Source organism: Prinia subflava, chromosome 2, assembly GCF_021018805.1.
Source record: "Prinia subflava isolate CZ2003 ecotype Zambia chromosome 2, Cam_Psub_1.2, whole genome shotgun sequence".
Lineage (NCBI taxonomy): Eukaryota > Metazoa > Chordata > Aves > Passeriformes > Cisticolidae > Prinia > Prinia subflava.
The window spans coordinates 59606561-59623225 of NC_086248.1; the positions used below are offsets into that span (position 1 = coordinate 59606561).

Consider the following 16665-nt stretch of genomic DNA (forward strand, 5'->3'; position numbering starts at 1 on the left):
TTTTACAGAATTTTTACTCAAAACAAGTCTTTAAACACTACTATTTTGCTTGCGGAAGTATAACAGCACTGAACATAAAATAGCTGCAATGTTAGCTATGGAATCATTCATAAGATTACAAGAACCAGATTTTTTTTGTTGTTTTGTTTTTGTTTAAGGGAAACAATTTAATTTTGTTTTATTGTTCAAGTGGAATACATATTGCAGCTTAATCCATAGCAGGAATAGGAAATTGTTTCAGTCTCCAGAGGCAAAAACTCTAGAAGCTGGGGAAATTATGGAATTTGGACTTAGTCTGTAGCTCATGATGGATGGCTGAAAACCACCCCTTTTGTCTCATTCTTCCCGCTGTTCATCTCACTCACTCCTCTCCCCAACATCCCTGGTCCCCTTCTTTCTCACCTCTGAATCACAGAACAGGTAAAGTCGGAAGGCACCTTGGTGGGGTGTCCTGATCCAACCTCCCTGCACCTGCACTGTACCACTTGCAACTTGCCAGAAAACCTTCCAGCTCCATAGCAAAAGTGAGGAAAACTACAGGTGATGAGGGGGTCTCAACATGTGCTCTGGCTGTATCTGAGCATATTCTGGGAGACATGCCAGGGCACCAGAGAAACGCTGCAAGTAGCAGGCTGGCCCAGCATTCCCATCCCTGGCACACTAGTGGCAACACACGACACCACGCAAGGCACAGGTTTAGGCACAGCCTTGGGGAATTACAGGTGCCATACAGGGGGGGACCAGTGGCAGGACTGCACTCGGCACCATGGATTTAAGCAATATAAGGAATCTTTAACAACTGATAGGACACTGGACTAAAGACAGTGAATGCTACAAAAAAGGACAGTGAGGAATACAGTGTGCTATAGAACACAGGGTTGAGCCGCTTGTAAAAAAAAAAAAAAAGCATTTGAAATAAAAACATTTAACTCCTTACAAAAGGATATGTCCTTTGGCAGGTTTCACTCCAATCCTCACATATCCTTAATCCAGTTTCCTAAGCAGCAGACATACGAAGTTAAACTTACAAAAAGGCAGCTTCCTACCATTGTACTTATCCAGTTTACTTAACTTCATTATTACTATAAAGTAATTCACAACCAAATTCAAACAATTTTCACAACAGTAGACATAGGAACGCTCATGGACTACTTAATGAGCCTTTTCCATTATGGAAACTTGGAATTTGAATTGTAATGTTAATGCATTCACAGTAACAAGCAGTTTACACCAGCACCATCACAAGATGAAACTTCAAGATGTCAAAATTCAAAGGTGTCTGAAAGAGGAGGTGTTTCTGCTTCACAGAGAGGTAACCTCAGTAGAACAGTCACCTGTATTTCCACCTATATTATCTTTCACCTGACACTTCAAAGCAGTGCTTCTTCAGTTCATTATTTTCATGCATTTAACTATTCTCTTTGTCTACATGGCATCACTGAATTCTTATAAATAATCAATTTTTCCTCATACTGAGACTTTTCTGTGCCACTACACAGCTGGCCAGGGGTTTGTTTGTTTGTTTTGTATTACTTTGTGTGAGTTTTTCGTCTGGTTTTTCTTATTTTAAGAACAATGTTACATTTAGAGCTTGTTTTAGCAAAACATCACTTTCTCTGTAGGTAAAGTTCTTTTATTAGCAATAGCTTTCATACCAAACTAATTAATCAAGTTTAAAAAACAAACAAACATCATCCCCATGCTTGTGTCAGTTAACACAAACTCAGTAGCTGAAAGAACATGAACTGGTAGATAAAGGAAACCCTTATAAGAGGCACAAACTGGCAGATACCTCCTAAAACCCCCAAGCCATTCATGGAGAAAATGTGCTACCCCAGTGGCTGATCCACCTTGCAAGCACCATATTTCTCCTGCATCCTAAAAACTATTCTCTATTTCAGTTATGCCAAACTTCAGATCGGCCACTTTACTGCTGTATAGTAACCAAGGGGAAGGATTTTCTAAATTGGATTTTAAATAAGGCTGGATGGATCGGATAACATTTGTGAAAGTGGTACATAACCACTTAACAGCCTCTCTTCCAAGAGATTAGGTGGACAATCTCCCCTTAAAGCTTTGAGTTCTGTATTTGCAAAACAGATGCATGAAGGGGTGAAAATCCCATAAATGGTTTGCATTCGTGATGTCTGAAACAATTTAGTTGTTTGGGAGCTCCCCTACATGTGTGAATGCTTGCATGTGGAAGATTGCATGCAATCTTTCACAATAAGGCCCTGATGCTGAACCTGTACATTACTTTAAACACCAAAAATAACCTACTGTCATCCTGCTGCATTAAACAGGTGGAAAACCAGCTAGAAACATACAGATGCAAATGCTGTCCTAAAAACAATGATTGCAATGATTTTTACACCTGTTTTTTTAATGTGATGTACTCCTCTCCCCAATTTCTATTCCTAGGGTCACCTAGACATTTTCTTATTTTTCTTCTACTTACTGCTGCACTTACATTTCAAATAGCATTAAGTTTGAAGAAACCCATCAAGCATCCTCTTGGTGCTTAGATTTTTTGGCAAATCAGTACCAAGAATGTAAGTAATGAGAAGCAGTAAACCCGAGGTTTTGTGTGAAACTGAGTGTCTTGTACGTAACTAACATTATACTTGAAGAATGGGGTAGAAATAAGATTTAGGTTATATTTCATGAGCATTATAAAATTTAAAATGCTTTTCTTGTCCCTGAAATACTGATTTGGAAGAAGCCAAGACACTTATTCCTAACATTTATGTTGTTTTTTAAAAATGTCATCTGATGGGTATAAGGGCTGTTTGAAACTGGAAGGCACAAAATCTTAGAAACAGATGTTTGCTCATTAATAAAAATATACTATATTCAATCCAGAAATAACAAAAGTTTTATTTAAATGCAGTAATTTGTTTGTTTTTACTTCAAGTTGTTTGAGCAGCCTCTCTCCTGGATGCATACTGTATCTGACGTATTACAGAGCCTTATTTCCATGCCACCTAATGAGATCAAAAAACCTCTTCAAGTCCTCACATCACACTTCTGGAAGTCAATGTGCCCCACGGTCAGTACTGTGTAGCAATATCCAGTCAGTGATTGACTTTTCAAACTTCCAAACTATAAGAAATCGTTCACTGAGCCCAAAGTACTTGGAAACAAATTCAGAAGTAATACTTCCGTGGGTACTTTGCAAAGGAAGACAGAACCTGCAATCAGGTTGAACCTCTTTAATCCCTGAGAGTGCATTCATGGAAATGAACTTTTAAGACAGTGATTTATGGAAGCTTGTTTAATCACTCTTTAGTTTCTCTTACAGGCACTGCAGTGACCTTATTTACACCCGAGTTAATCATTAGGTCTTTACACACGGTGGGGAATGGTGGGGGAAGGGAAGAGAAGGGGGGGCAGAGGCAGAAGGAGGAGGGTTAATTTTCTAAATTAAAGGCATTACTGATATTTAGAGGTTATTGAAACAGCAAAGAAAGTGTCTTACACATTAATCTCTTTTTTGCAGACTTGGCTTCACATCCCCAAACCAAGACCGCTACTGAGAGTGACACCTTCCCCATATTTTCTCTCCACTAAACTTCCAGGAAACTCACCAACTCCAGCAGTGCCCTCTGCACCAGTAAGAGACCCCTAAGCAGAAAATTGTAAACAACTTATTTGCAAGCTGCCATCACAGAAGCCACCAAGCACTCCTGTCTTCTGCTTACCATTAGCTGGAAAAGAATGAGGGCTCTACATAAAAGGTCTAAAATAAATTTTTAAAAAAATGCTTGCTTCTTTTCATCTTTATAAGCATCTTCTTTACGATGGGGAAAAAAAAGTCCAAATACCTCTGAAAACTGTTGAAAAACAGCCAGGAGACAAGTAAGTTATGTCACATAAGTGACAAGTTATTCAAGTAAGACCAACGTGACAGAATATCAGCTAGGAAAGATCACATTAACAGGAAAATACAAGGAATAAAGGGAAGTACAGCCAAAGGAGTAAAGCTGGTGAGAAATTGCTACTGAAAGTTTTCAGACATTCACCTCAAAGCAACCATTTAACAGACCTTTAGACAGCCACATTGCTTCAACTGCAGCAAGAACAGAAAAGTTATTTACGTTATTTTCCTCTTAATGTTTATTTCAAATCGGCAGAAGTAGCAGTATCTCAACAGCAAGCAATCCACAGGAGAACATTACAAGCATATAATAAACACAGCAACATGGAAGTCTTCTTGTACCAAAGTTACTCTCTCTAGATACCCCACCCCACTCATGTGAAATATAAAAGACATTCATTTTAGCCCAATGTTTTCAATTCTAAGAGATATAAAACTGTCATCAACCTCTTGGAGCGCAGACACTGAACTGCAACTGCTGTTACCCATCTCATGCACACACACTAATCCTGCTGAAAAGATGCTGGAATGAGAGCCACAGAAACCAAAAGCATGTATTTACTTGCAAGCCAGAGCTAACAGCAGCTCCTCAATCTCTCTTCCTAGAGGGTAAACTGCTCAGGCCTGGAGAGCTTACGGATAGAGGGGACAGGCCAGACCTCCACCCACCTGCATGCCAAAACCCCCAGTAAGGGAAGCCTTTAGAGACAATTGCACAGCAAAACTCCCTAGCAAAGCAAAACCCAACTTGAAAAACAAAACAAACAACCCATCCCACCTGGAGGCAAAAATCAGTCCGTTTTCTCCAGAGCTGGGCTTCCATCAGCCCATACACATATCACCAAGTCTTTGCCCATCTGGTTTATTGCTGCAAAGAACTTAACTGCAGCACAGAGAATTACACTTCCTTCCAAAGGAATAAAACGAAAGTAAGAACAAGCACAGAATTCAATCACACACAATATTAATCACAGTATTTACACAATGACTGCAGGTAACACAAAAGCACTGTTCCCTTCAATGCCTTCCAAGGTGACTGCTTCCATGCCTTGTCAGCTGTAATATCTTATGGCCCTTCCATGAGGAAAGTAAGTCGAGATCTTTGTAGCAAGAAGAAATTTTATACTCATTATTGGTCTTTGCTGGCCCTATAAATACATACTATCCTTCAACGGGTCAAGCATTAAATTATTTCATTTTCCAAAAGCAGCAACAGTACACTCTACATTACTTGTTTGTGTGTCTACCACATGAACCTTGTGTGCCTGATAACTCTATGTTTCTAATAGGAAACAACAACCCCTCGTGCCCTACAGCCACCACACAATTAAGAGCTTGCCTTTTAAAAGTTACAAGGTATTTGTGGATGAAGGAGTACTTCATTAGTCACGAGAGCTCCTTTTCTTGAACTCAAGCAATTAACACTCTGCTGCCTGTTCCCACAGTGGAAACTAAAAGAAACATTGCAAAACTGCCTGCCTCTTGTCTCCCAAGAAGCAAAGGGGTGATCCCTTTAATCTGGTTTGGTGCTTCCCACAGCACCACGTGGAACTGTTTTGGCTGATGGCAGCAAGGTCCATTACTCACATCTGCCTCTCCTTTGTGTGTGCACCCTTGCAAACATTGTGATTACTGTTCCACCCATGAGCAAGCAGGGAACAGCTGATGCAGTTGCCAGATAGCCAAGCTTTGGGATGACAACCTCCTACTCGCTTACAAAACACGGATGCCTAGCACCTTACAGACTGACAGTCACCAGGCAGGAATAAGTGCAGGTACATGAGAATCATCAGCCATCAGCACCTGCTGATGAATGACAAGCAGAGTGACATTAACAAGCTGAATGACACAATATTAACAGAAAGATGCTGATGGTGCATACACCTTTCCATCACGGACACATCCCCAAGAGTCACTACTTGATTCTCCTAGGAGATGCTGTCACTACTTGGATGCATAAATCACTTCATTTTTTAAAGTCCCACAACACTTCTTAAAAGTTACTTCTTGCATTATCTTACCCAGCCCTCAGAGTGCCTTCCATGAACCAGGATGTACTGTCTTGAGGCACCCAACACAGCAGACATTTCAAAGCACATCACAACTGAGTCAAAACACAAAATCTTTGAGCTTCTTCATAATCTTCACTTTAAACATCTAAAGCAATTGCTTAAAAGAGTTAGCTGCTTGGCCCATTTTCATTATTTCCTATCTTTCAGCCCTAGTTATGATGCTACATCCTAAAATAGCAAAGACCTTAGAGTTCAAGTGCAACACCTCAAACATAACAAAGCCAAAGGTATCTTAAGATCATCAGTGGCAAAGCTGAGGGCTGTCTGAATCTTGAAGACAAGGTCCAAAATACCATTAAACTGACCAGGAGACCTACCACCTTCCTAGACAAAAAGTAGAACAGGAGAGGGCAGGGACGAGTCCTACAAGTACCTCAGTCTATTGACATCCTCATTTTTCATGATGAAGAAACAAGAGAGTGAGCAGATATCCTACTCTCCTAGTGGGGTGGTGTCAAGATATTTCTGACCCTCTGTTGAAGCCACAGACAAGCCTACCTGATACTTTTAAGCCATAGAAAAGCACCATCAGATATTTATTAGGAAGTCAGGCAATTTGATTGATGGCTATTTGCCTCTTTCTAGCAGCTAAACTGGGTTTGGTTTGGGTTTTTTTGGAGAAAATCTGTTACAGAGTACGATTCTTTTTGGTGCAACTTCCAGACAGTGCATAATTCCTAGGTGCATCTCAAGGGAAGGCCCATGCTTACAAGGCTAACAAAGCTGCTAGGGGAATAACAGGCAGAATGAAAATTTTTTTAAAATTTTTTTTTTAAAGTTTAAATCTTAACAGAAAATTACTTTCAAGAAATTAACACATTTTTGAGAACACCCAATGACAGGGAAGAATAATAAAGAGCAAAATATAATTCAGTAAAGCCACAAAAGATAATTAAGTTTCCAACTATCATTTCAATGCTCTCTTAACCCTTGGAAAATTGAGGATGATATTGGACAATAAAATTTACATGCATTATGCTCAATTATACATGTGTTAGAAACCACACAGTCCCTTCAGTATTCTGCAGCAATCAAGCCATGTTAATTTGAGCAAACCTGCAAGCGTGCATACAACCTGACAATCCTGGAAATTATCATTTCCACGAAAGGCAGCTCAATAAAAGTCTCCAAGCATGTCTAGCACATGACTGACTCTACTGGGAGCTGGAATTCCTCTCCAAATACATCACCTTGAGAAGACGGTAATAATCTTACTACAATAAAAACTGGCACACATTGTTGCTACTGGCACCATGGCCGCAGCTAGTGGAATTGTCCAATTGTCTTGTTGGAAGAGATAATTTTATACACCAAACATGCTAACTAGCTTGGAACTTATACACCATGCTGTGGTCTAAAAAGATGTGCTAAGAGGAGACAAAACCACAACCAGCAAGATACAGAAATGTTATTGGCAGGTTTGATTTCCAAGTCCTTGTTTCAATCACATATAGAATTATTTATCCAATGTTATTGTCTGAGATAGTGTGATGTATGTATAGCAGGGAGAAAAAATGACCTGTTTTGAAATACAAGGAAGCAATGCTTTCATGTTGACACAGGGATTATATTTCACAAGAGGTATAACATTACACCCTCTGGTAAAAACGAAGTCCAAATACCACGAGAAATACTACAAATTTTGGTGGAAAAGACTACAAACATACAGAATTTATAGCATATTTATCTTTTCTCTTTCTTCCAAAGTTTTCATTACAGATCACCTTAGGAATGTCAGCAATTACTAAGTGTAACTTTTGCCATAATACTTTTATAATTCTGTTTGGTGTAATTAACAGAATACAAACAGAATCCAGCACCTTGCAAAGGGTGCAAGTGAAGCAGTGAATACATATCTTGACTAGAACCAGACAGAGAGGGAGGGGAAAAAAAGTTTCATGTCAGAGCAGGTATCTGCATTTCACTAGGTTCCCATTTTTCCTGTGCAATACTCTCTGGGCACATCTCCATCCACTAGATATGTATTTCAGGCCACATTCTTCAGGCATGTCTGAACTTGTTCTTAGAGCCCTCTACTTAGGAGGAGTTCTATTAAGGGGGGTGGGGGGGCAGAGTGGGGAAGTCTTCATCTCTTTTTATTCCCTTCTCCCTCCCCATCTGCACAGCCACGCACACACCTCAGCAGCGCAGTGCTGAGATACCTGCTCAGGCACAGCATTCTACCTCCTGCTAAACTTTGAGTCCCTCTCTTCTGGCTTGAAAAGCACCTGTACCACAGAAAGTCTCTTATTTAATGACAAAATGGGCTTATTTCAGGGCTTTTAATAAAGCATTCACCAAGCTAACTTCATTTTACTAAAGCAAGACTATGAGATAAATAAACACAATGATAAAAGGATGGCAACCTAAGCAACATTCATTTTGCACACCCAAGCCAGAGACATCAGAATGATTAGCCCAGAAACATGTACCAACACTTGCTTAGCAGAAGCCTTAGCCCTTGATGAGCACTTTGATGAGCAAAGTTCTTTCCTTTGATCAAGGTGCAAGATAAGATCACATTTATGCCACAAAGCTTTGACTGCAACAGCACACCATGCACTTTGCTTAACTACACCTAACTACTAGTGTAAGAAACTGTAAAAAAAATATTCTGTCATTACAGTGACAAAGACCATTCTTCATTCAAAAGGGTATATAGAGAAGCACATATAAGAAATTACCTTAATGCAGCACTGATACAGTGTTATACCAGAATTCAGCCAGGTGCTGAACGCATGACTGCAGACCAGAGTTACAGAGATCAGTGATCTGATCTCATCAAATCAAACACAGATGCTTGGTTTTGTCCAGCATGTGTGATGTTTGATGAAAATTAGCTACATTTCATAATACCATAAATCTCTATTTTAATAGGTAATGAATGTTTAAAGCCAGTGAGCAAGATCAGACTGATTCAGTGTACCTCCTGCAGATCCTCCAAGCTGTGAAGTGTTACTCCTTGCACTCTGAAAAGATGGAGGCAGGCGCATAGAAACCCACAGGCAATTTCCTCATGCAAAAAGAGCATGGCCCAGGGACCTGAATGACAGGCTCAGACTCTAAAGTTATCCCATTCTGGTAAAGAGAGCCCAAATGGCACAAGCTGTATACCAGGTGCAGCACCAGTCAGAGACCCACAGTCAGAGGGCATTTTTATTTGAATCTCCTATCTCTTACTGTAGCCCTGTGAACAAACACACTAAAATCTTGAGCTACCCCATCACCACAAGCAGCTGAGGCCTGAAGACCTCCCATAAATGTGTGAGAGATTGCCAGAGCGACCTCAGTTCAATTAATTCCTGTCCACGCTTCCTCTCCTCAAATGTCCCTTGCCATCATCAGTACCTCACTACCTCCTCCTTTTGACAGAACTTATTTGGGTGTGTGGAGGACAGAGCAAGGAGAAACACTGCAGATACACCATTTCTCTAGGAAGGTAAGACTTGACTGTGTGATACCATTAGGCAAACACAAGGTGCAAATTCAGAAGAGTATCACTTCTATGAAAAATATACAATCGAAATAAACGTCTTTCACTTAATTCACAGAGACACTGTTTAGACTTATTCATCAGCATGCCTTCTGTGTGAAGCATCAGTGAAAATCTAGTCCTAAGATGATAGAGCTAAACCAAAAACTGAGTAGTCTTGGCACCTCTTCTGCAATTCCCTAACCGTGACCAGTCATCATGTGTTAGACATTCTTGGAAGAAGCTCCATGACTTAAACATTCAGAATTCAGGCAATTCAGAAATTTTAATTTAAGACACAAAAAGAAACAAACAAACACCACCCAAACCCCCCCACATACTACTAAGTACTTGATAATAGGTTGTACTCCCACATCACTCAAAAACGCAATTCATTCTGCGGCACATGTTGAGTAAAAGCTTTTTGTTGGGGTCTTTTACCAAAGAAAACAAATGATCATGGCAAATTTCAACATACATTTTCTCTAGTGCCCAGTACTTTGTCTTTCTGTAGCTCTTGCAATGTGCTAATGAGTGTAAACACAAGGAGAGGCATGATTCTCGTTCAAGAAGTTTTGCATGCTGAAAAAAACCACAGGGTTCCAGGCAAGAAGTGCAAGGAAGGAACACATAAGAATTCTGAAAACCTGGAGCCCAAGCAATATTTGATGAAAAATGAGGTTTTTCCTACAGAAGTTTCCAATATCAGATACAAATTACTTTCTGACCCTCAAGTTTTAAAGAAAGAAGGAGAACAGCAGCCTGCACAGTGGCCAATCTCTGCACCTTTAACTAGGCAGTTTCACTACATTCCATAAAGTTACAACCAACTTTCCACTAATGCCTGCTGTGATTTTAGCTTTTAAAATGTTGCTTTTCCAGACATTATGCTGACAGCATTCAACTTTTACACTTTCTGATGTTTGGTTATAGTAGTTTGAACAGCAGTTTAATGGCAAATAAACAGAGCTGACTGTGAATATGAAGAGATCAAGGGGGAAAAAAATCACAACCCACAAGCTGCTCAAGAAAGTGCAAAACAGCAAAAACCCATGAAAACATGATCTAAACACGAGAACACAGAGGCAAACTTAGATTTATGTTTTCATATGTATTCACTCAGCACCAACGCATGGATAACATGAAGACTGCAGTAGTACAAACTTGTGCAAGTTTTTACTTTGCTTCAGCACACAAATAAATAGAAATATAAATAGATGTATTTAGTATATTCCACCTTTTGGTAGCAAAACATTGTGGGCAAGCTTGGATGTGCAAAGAATGGTTATTCTCTGATCTAGTTAACAAATACTAATACAGAGTGTTTTTAGGTAACCAAGAAAAGGTTAGGAAAGAGATTCTTCTGTATCCCAGGCATGGGCAACTCTCCCTGCTATTCCTCACTGAAAGCAAAATACTCCTGTCTTACAAAATAAGTAGGGGTTTCTTAGTGTTTGATTTTCCCAAATAACCTGAACACAACGGCATTCACTTGAGAATGTCTAAAAAGAAAAGCTAAAAAATAACTCCAGTGCTAAGCATCACTCATAATTTGTTCTAAAATCCAGCTCTGGTTTGCAGCTCCCAGCACACACATGACTGACCTTGTTGAAATCTCCCTGGGAAAGCAAGACAGCTCTAAAAAAAGAACACCAGGCCCTCACGATTAATTGCTAACTAATAATAAATTAGCATATTTCTCCCTCTTCTCTCAGACATACCTATAAATGTAGTTGCCCAACAGCTTTACCAGGAATGGAAATCTGAGTATTTCATGACATAAGCAGGAATAAGTAATGTCCATGAACGACTGAGAAAGGGAATAATTGAACCTGGAGTGCAAAAATGAGCCCGAAGCAGAGGCGTGATGCCCAGCCAGCTGAGTCTGCAGCCCCAGTGACAAAGGCCAGGCTGTAATGGAGCCTCACAACAGCAGAGGCTTCTAACCACAAGAACATCAAACTGTCTTTAGTGTGTAAAATTTTGCTTGAAGTCACAACTCACACAAGCATGTGAAGCCCAGGGAAAGGCGGAAGAGACAGATCAGGCTACAGCAAACAAAAAGGAGGCACAGTGATGTTCTCTAGGATGACAGTGACATTTCTCACACAGGAGCTCTATGCCAAATGCTGCTTTCCTCTTCCTCATATCTTTTGAGGAAGGACCTTAGCTGAGGGGTTCCCAATAGCCAGGGGCTTCTGAGACCAGAAAGTTTCACCATACCATCAATTGTCTTTATGCTAGTAAAATTAAGTCACTTTTATACAGTGTACTACAAATGTGCTGCAACTTCTATGGCTACTCACCTGCCCTGCAACAACCCAAATAACTCCAGGAATACCTCTTGAGGAGCTCTCTAGAAATTCAGGCACACAAGAGTGCTGTGGTATACAGGTGAGGACTTTAAGCCCCCAAGCATCTTACATCGCACAAAAGCAAGATCACAGGTCAACTACAACACTATCCAGATGTTAGTCTGTACCACAACAAGGATCAACTCAAAACAACCCAGAGAAACAAACCCCAAACACATTTTCTCAGCAGAGTTAAGAAACAGTGCAGACAACATAGTTCAAAGAGAATAAACTCCATGCCAGCCCAGGCACAAGTAAATCAACAAGGCAAATACATATCTTTTCATGGCTGAATGTGGCCCCTAAATGCTATCCAAATTCATTGTGCTGCAAGAGAAACCTTAAACTACATCATCACTTCTTCCCAACAGAAATCGAGGTGGTGCTGACAGAAAAAAAAATCAGATCATTTTCAAACATTGATGATGTAGCTAAAAAGTTATCACGTCCTTGGCCAAAGCTTGAGAAATGCTTCATGTACACAGAAAATTGCTAGCAATGAAAGCACAACTCTTCCTCTGCAGCTTCAGTTTAACTAGACCAGCTCTTATTAGTTGCATAGCCCACTATTGCCAGTACAGCACCCTGTGCCAGAAAAAACACCCTTGTTCACAAAAAATAGCAGCATTCTAGTCTGAATTAGCAAGAGCAGACAAGCAACTGTGTTTTGTATCAGCTGTAGTTGGTAACAATGAACAGAGCACTTTTTATTTAAAACCTGACTACAAATATCTAAAAATATTTATGTTCGACTTACTGCTTCTTGATAGGTTCTGTTTTAGATTGTAGATAAATGCTTCTTACAGTATTTAACAAGGGGTGAACAACTCAAAATCTCAGAGCAAAACTCTACAGAACAAGAGTTCCCTTGTTAAAAAAAGCTACTTAGAAGCAATAAAAAAATAAATAAATTTAAAAATAAATAAATTAAAAAAAAAAAAAGTTGACCAAGAGTAAATAAGCTGTCCCGCAGTGGTCATACAGCCCACTTTGGGATTTTGATTTTAGGTATTTGTTTCAAGGAAAAGGGTAAGTTTCTATGATTCCTTTTGGTTTGGAAAAGTCATTAAAAAATTAATTTATCAAAGTTTGATTGGGGGGAGGGGGTGCGGGGAGAAGAGAAAGGGAAATGTTCCTGAACAAATATTCTCAGTTTCATATTGAACATTAAAATTGACTGAGTCAGACCACTTATTTTCACCAATCTCTACATTTTTCCAAGATACTTTTTATCATTGTATGATAAGTAAGAATCATTATCTGCAAAACCAATCTCCCCACTGAGAGCTGGCATCTCCCAGCAGTTTTTTACGTCATGTTCCTAAAATACATCTCCATGGCACCACAGCACTAACTACTGGCAGCAGATATCACCAGGCAAAGAATTTTTCCCAGAGTTCAACCAGTTCAGTTAAGATCATGGCATCACATCTCTCAGAAGGCACGTGCAAGAAAACAAAGAGCATAAGCTCCCCCCTAATTACTCACTTCATAAAACTAAGCTTGAGAATTAAGTGCAATGTTCATAAGCTAAAATTAAATTGGTCTTGGTCAAACATGAAACCCGATGGTTGTGAACTACACAGTAAATAACTCTCAGATTGAAAATAAACTGTGGAACTTTGTGCCATTAAGGCTGTTAGCTAGCTATTAAAGTGTCTATTTTCGTGTGCAGAGATGAAAGTATAACCATAAAGAAAAATTTTCCACATCTCATTTCTTTATTACAGTCTTGTCATGCAGGGAGTGACATAAAATGACTCTGTGTACTAAACAAGTCCAACGCTTACCTAGAAACTGAAAAACAACAGCACAAACAAAAGTCACCAGCAGCCTTTAATCTATTCTTTACATTTCAAAGTACACGTGTTTGCATTAGTCAGAAGATCCACCTCCCAACTACAGCCAGCCCTCAGATTATTCATAACACTAATTGAGGGTCCAGCTGAAGAGTTACCTGTCCAAGGAACATGCAAGTAAAATAAATTATGCAAGAAAGAAAGCCAAGCATGCTTAAGAATAATAAAGGCTTTTTAAATGATTAGCAGGTTTACTCTTTCATCTGGCAAGGTAACAAACTTTCAGCACCCAAGAGAAAAAACACAATGAGGGAAAAGCTTTATATAAATACTCCACATGCCAAAGCAAAAGGCTTATTTCATCGGAACAATGCGCTCCTGTTTAAACCAATACCAAGCACAAAAAAAGAGAGATCTTTCTGGGGAAGTTATTTATATGTTAACGCATAACTTCACAGCACGTTTTTGTGGCATTCTCTCCTCACAAAGGCTGCTTGGACAGTCGCTCACTGGCACCAGCCCCTTCAGGCACATGTGCACGCTCAGGAGGGCTGGGAGTATCCCTGTCTGGCAGTCTGAAAACACGGGTCAGCTTTCCAAACCCGCCCGGGTTCCGAGCCGCGCCGCTGCCGAGCGCTGACCGCGGGCAGGCACCGAGCAGCGTTCCGGGCTGAGACACGGCAGTAATGGCTGCTGCGGGCCAGCCCGCTTCCAGCCCGCAGACATTCACCTCTCCAAACACCCCTCACTTCCCATCAACGCAAACTCCAGCTAAGCCTGTGAAAATACTTTATGTAACCAAAGAGGATCACGCTAAAACGTAATGCTGCAAGGAAAAAAAAAAAAGAGAGACGTACGCTCCAGAAGTCATAAATCCCTCACCTAACTCATAGCTCCACTTCCCTTTTGATTCATTCCCTGTAGAGCGGGAACTGCGACAGCACCACCCCGGTCGGCATTCGGGAAGCACTCGCAGGGTCCAAGCGGAGTATGCGATGACAACACGCGGTGGAAGCCGCCCTCGGGTTACCCCCGGAACACCCAGCGCTGCCCGAATGCCCATCCCGCCCCGCAGCCCCCGGGCTGGGGCAGGCGGGCGGCACACGGCGGTCCCGCCGAGGCTTCGGCTGCTGTCAGCACTGCGAACAAACCTCGCAGCAGGGGAGGGTGTTTTTGCTGGCGGGACAGGGACAGACACAAGCACAACCCGAGAGATGAGGGGCGGGAGGGATGGACGGACAGACCGGTGGACGAAGGGGCCGCTATTCACTTTCCCGAGCTGGAGCCCAGCGCTTCAGTCCCACCACCGCTAAACAGGATATAGAGTTCTTCCTCAGTTGAGCTAGTTTAAAAACTTCTCGCTTAACTTAGGAACCTGGAGTTTTTTCGAACCGCGAATGGATTTCGCTCGAGAAGCTGAAAGTTAACTTTCGCGGGACTTTTCCGACCTGAACGACCCTGTGATTCCACGATCCCACCTGCCCGAAGGAGCCGGTACCCCCTCCCCACGCAATCAGGCTGGCCAGGACGAACACAGGAGAAGGGGACCGAGCCATGGGCAGAGACCCCACTGCAGATATATAGATATGTACACGGACCCCGAGTCAGCCAGTCTCGCTGCAAAACTTTCTCTTTCCCAGCGTCAGAAAAAGAAACGACCAAAACACCGCCAATCCCGCCAGGCGAAGCAGGCACCAGCAGGCGCGGAGGAGCGCCGGCAGGAGGGCGCGGGAAGCCGCCAGCTCCCGAGCACCGCGCCGGGGAGCCCCGGGGCCCGGCCGGGCCGCGCTCCCCCGCCGCCCACGCAGCCGCCCCGCCGGGCAGGGGAGCCGCGGCCGCAGCGGGGCAGCCCCAGCGCGCCGCCGGAAAGCTCCCCCGGCGCCCAGACGGCAGGGCCGGCTCCCTCTTACCCTTAGTCCAGTCCACCACTTGCTTCGGGCTCCACTTGGTCACCGGCTCCATGGCGGGTGCGAGCCCGCCGGCACCAGCCCCCGCGACAGAGCGCAGCTCCCCGGGCCGCGGACTCGCCCCCCTCTCAGGCTCCCATCCCGGCAGCGCCGCTCCGGGCCGCCCCCTCCCCGGCCCGGCTCCTCCCGCCGGCCACGGCCCGGCCCGCCCCGCTGCCGCTCCGCCCCCAGGTGCCGTGTCCCGCCCGGGCCGCGCCGGCCTCGTGCTTGGGAAAGCGCCGGGAAAAAAGTTCCAGGGGTTCCCGCTCCGACAGGTCCGGAGAGACGGCGATGCGGGAGCCGCCCGGCATCCTTCCCCGGGAGCGGCGGGCGGGCCGTGGGGTGGAGCGGCGGCCGGGCGCTGCACCCGCTTCGGTGGTGGCTCGGTGTGAGTCACAGCCTTGGGGCGATTTTAGCAGCGACTGCAGAGTGCCGTGAACAGCGCTTGTCCCCGTATTGACATTTGGGGTTTTTGTTTCTGAATCCCTCGCTTAAAAGCGTCCTTGGGTGTGGAGGCTGTTTCACCAGAAGAGTTTACTTTTGTTTTACTGCCTTCTCCTGGGAGCTGCATTAAGCCATCGGCTGCACCTCAGACTCGCTTTCCTCACGGGAAATGTGTTGCCTGTGTCCTGGCCGCCTCCTGAAGCCCGTGTAAGCCCCTGCTGAGTGTCAGTCTCCTCTCAGAGACTGAAGGGCTGACCTCCCGAACTGTGTGCACAGCATAGCGGCCTCTGCCATTCCCTAGCGCTGAGCACGTAATTCGGCCTTGGGAGCACTTTTCCATGCATCAAGGAAACATGAAGAAAATAGGAGTTTTTATTGTGTCTATCATAATACCATCTGATTCAGCAGAAAATTCCAGCCTGAAGTCCTTTGGTAGCACACACAAATGTCCCACTGCTCCTCTTCCTCAGTGACAAAGACACAGAGTAAACTCCGCTGTGACAATGAGACTGTGGAAATTTTCACTTGGCAATATTAGAGAGCGGGTAAGCAGCTGGGATTTGAGACTGCCCGGTACCCCACTGTTTTCCTCGTCTCCCGTCTCGACCCATCTGTTATCCGCAGCCATGCCGGTGAAATGTAAGCTCCTTGGGACGGGGGTGGGCAGTGCCGTGCAGCGCCCAGCTGTGCAGTGCCCAGCG

The 16665-nt window shown here is 43.1% G+C and overlaps 1 protein-coding gene across 1 annotated transcript in view; it reads right to left on the reverse strand.

Moving 5' to 3' along the window:
* CNKSR3 (CNKSR family member 3) overlaps positions 1 to 15715 on the reverse strand; it is a 55366-nt gene extending 39651 nt beyond the window's left edge. Inside the window, exon 1 of the mRNA XM_063390141.1 lies at positions 15485 to 15715. Within this exon, the coding sequence (XP_063246211.1) occupies positions 15485 to 15536 (52 nt within the window). The 5' untranslated portion in view covers positions 15537 to 15715. The remainder of the gene's footprint in view (positions 1 to 15484) is intronic.
* Between the last annotated feature and the right edge of the window lie 950 nt (positions 15716 to 16665).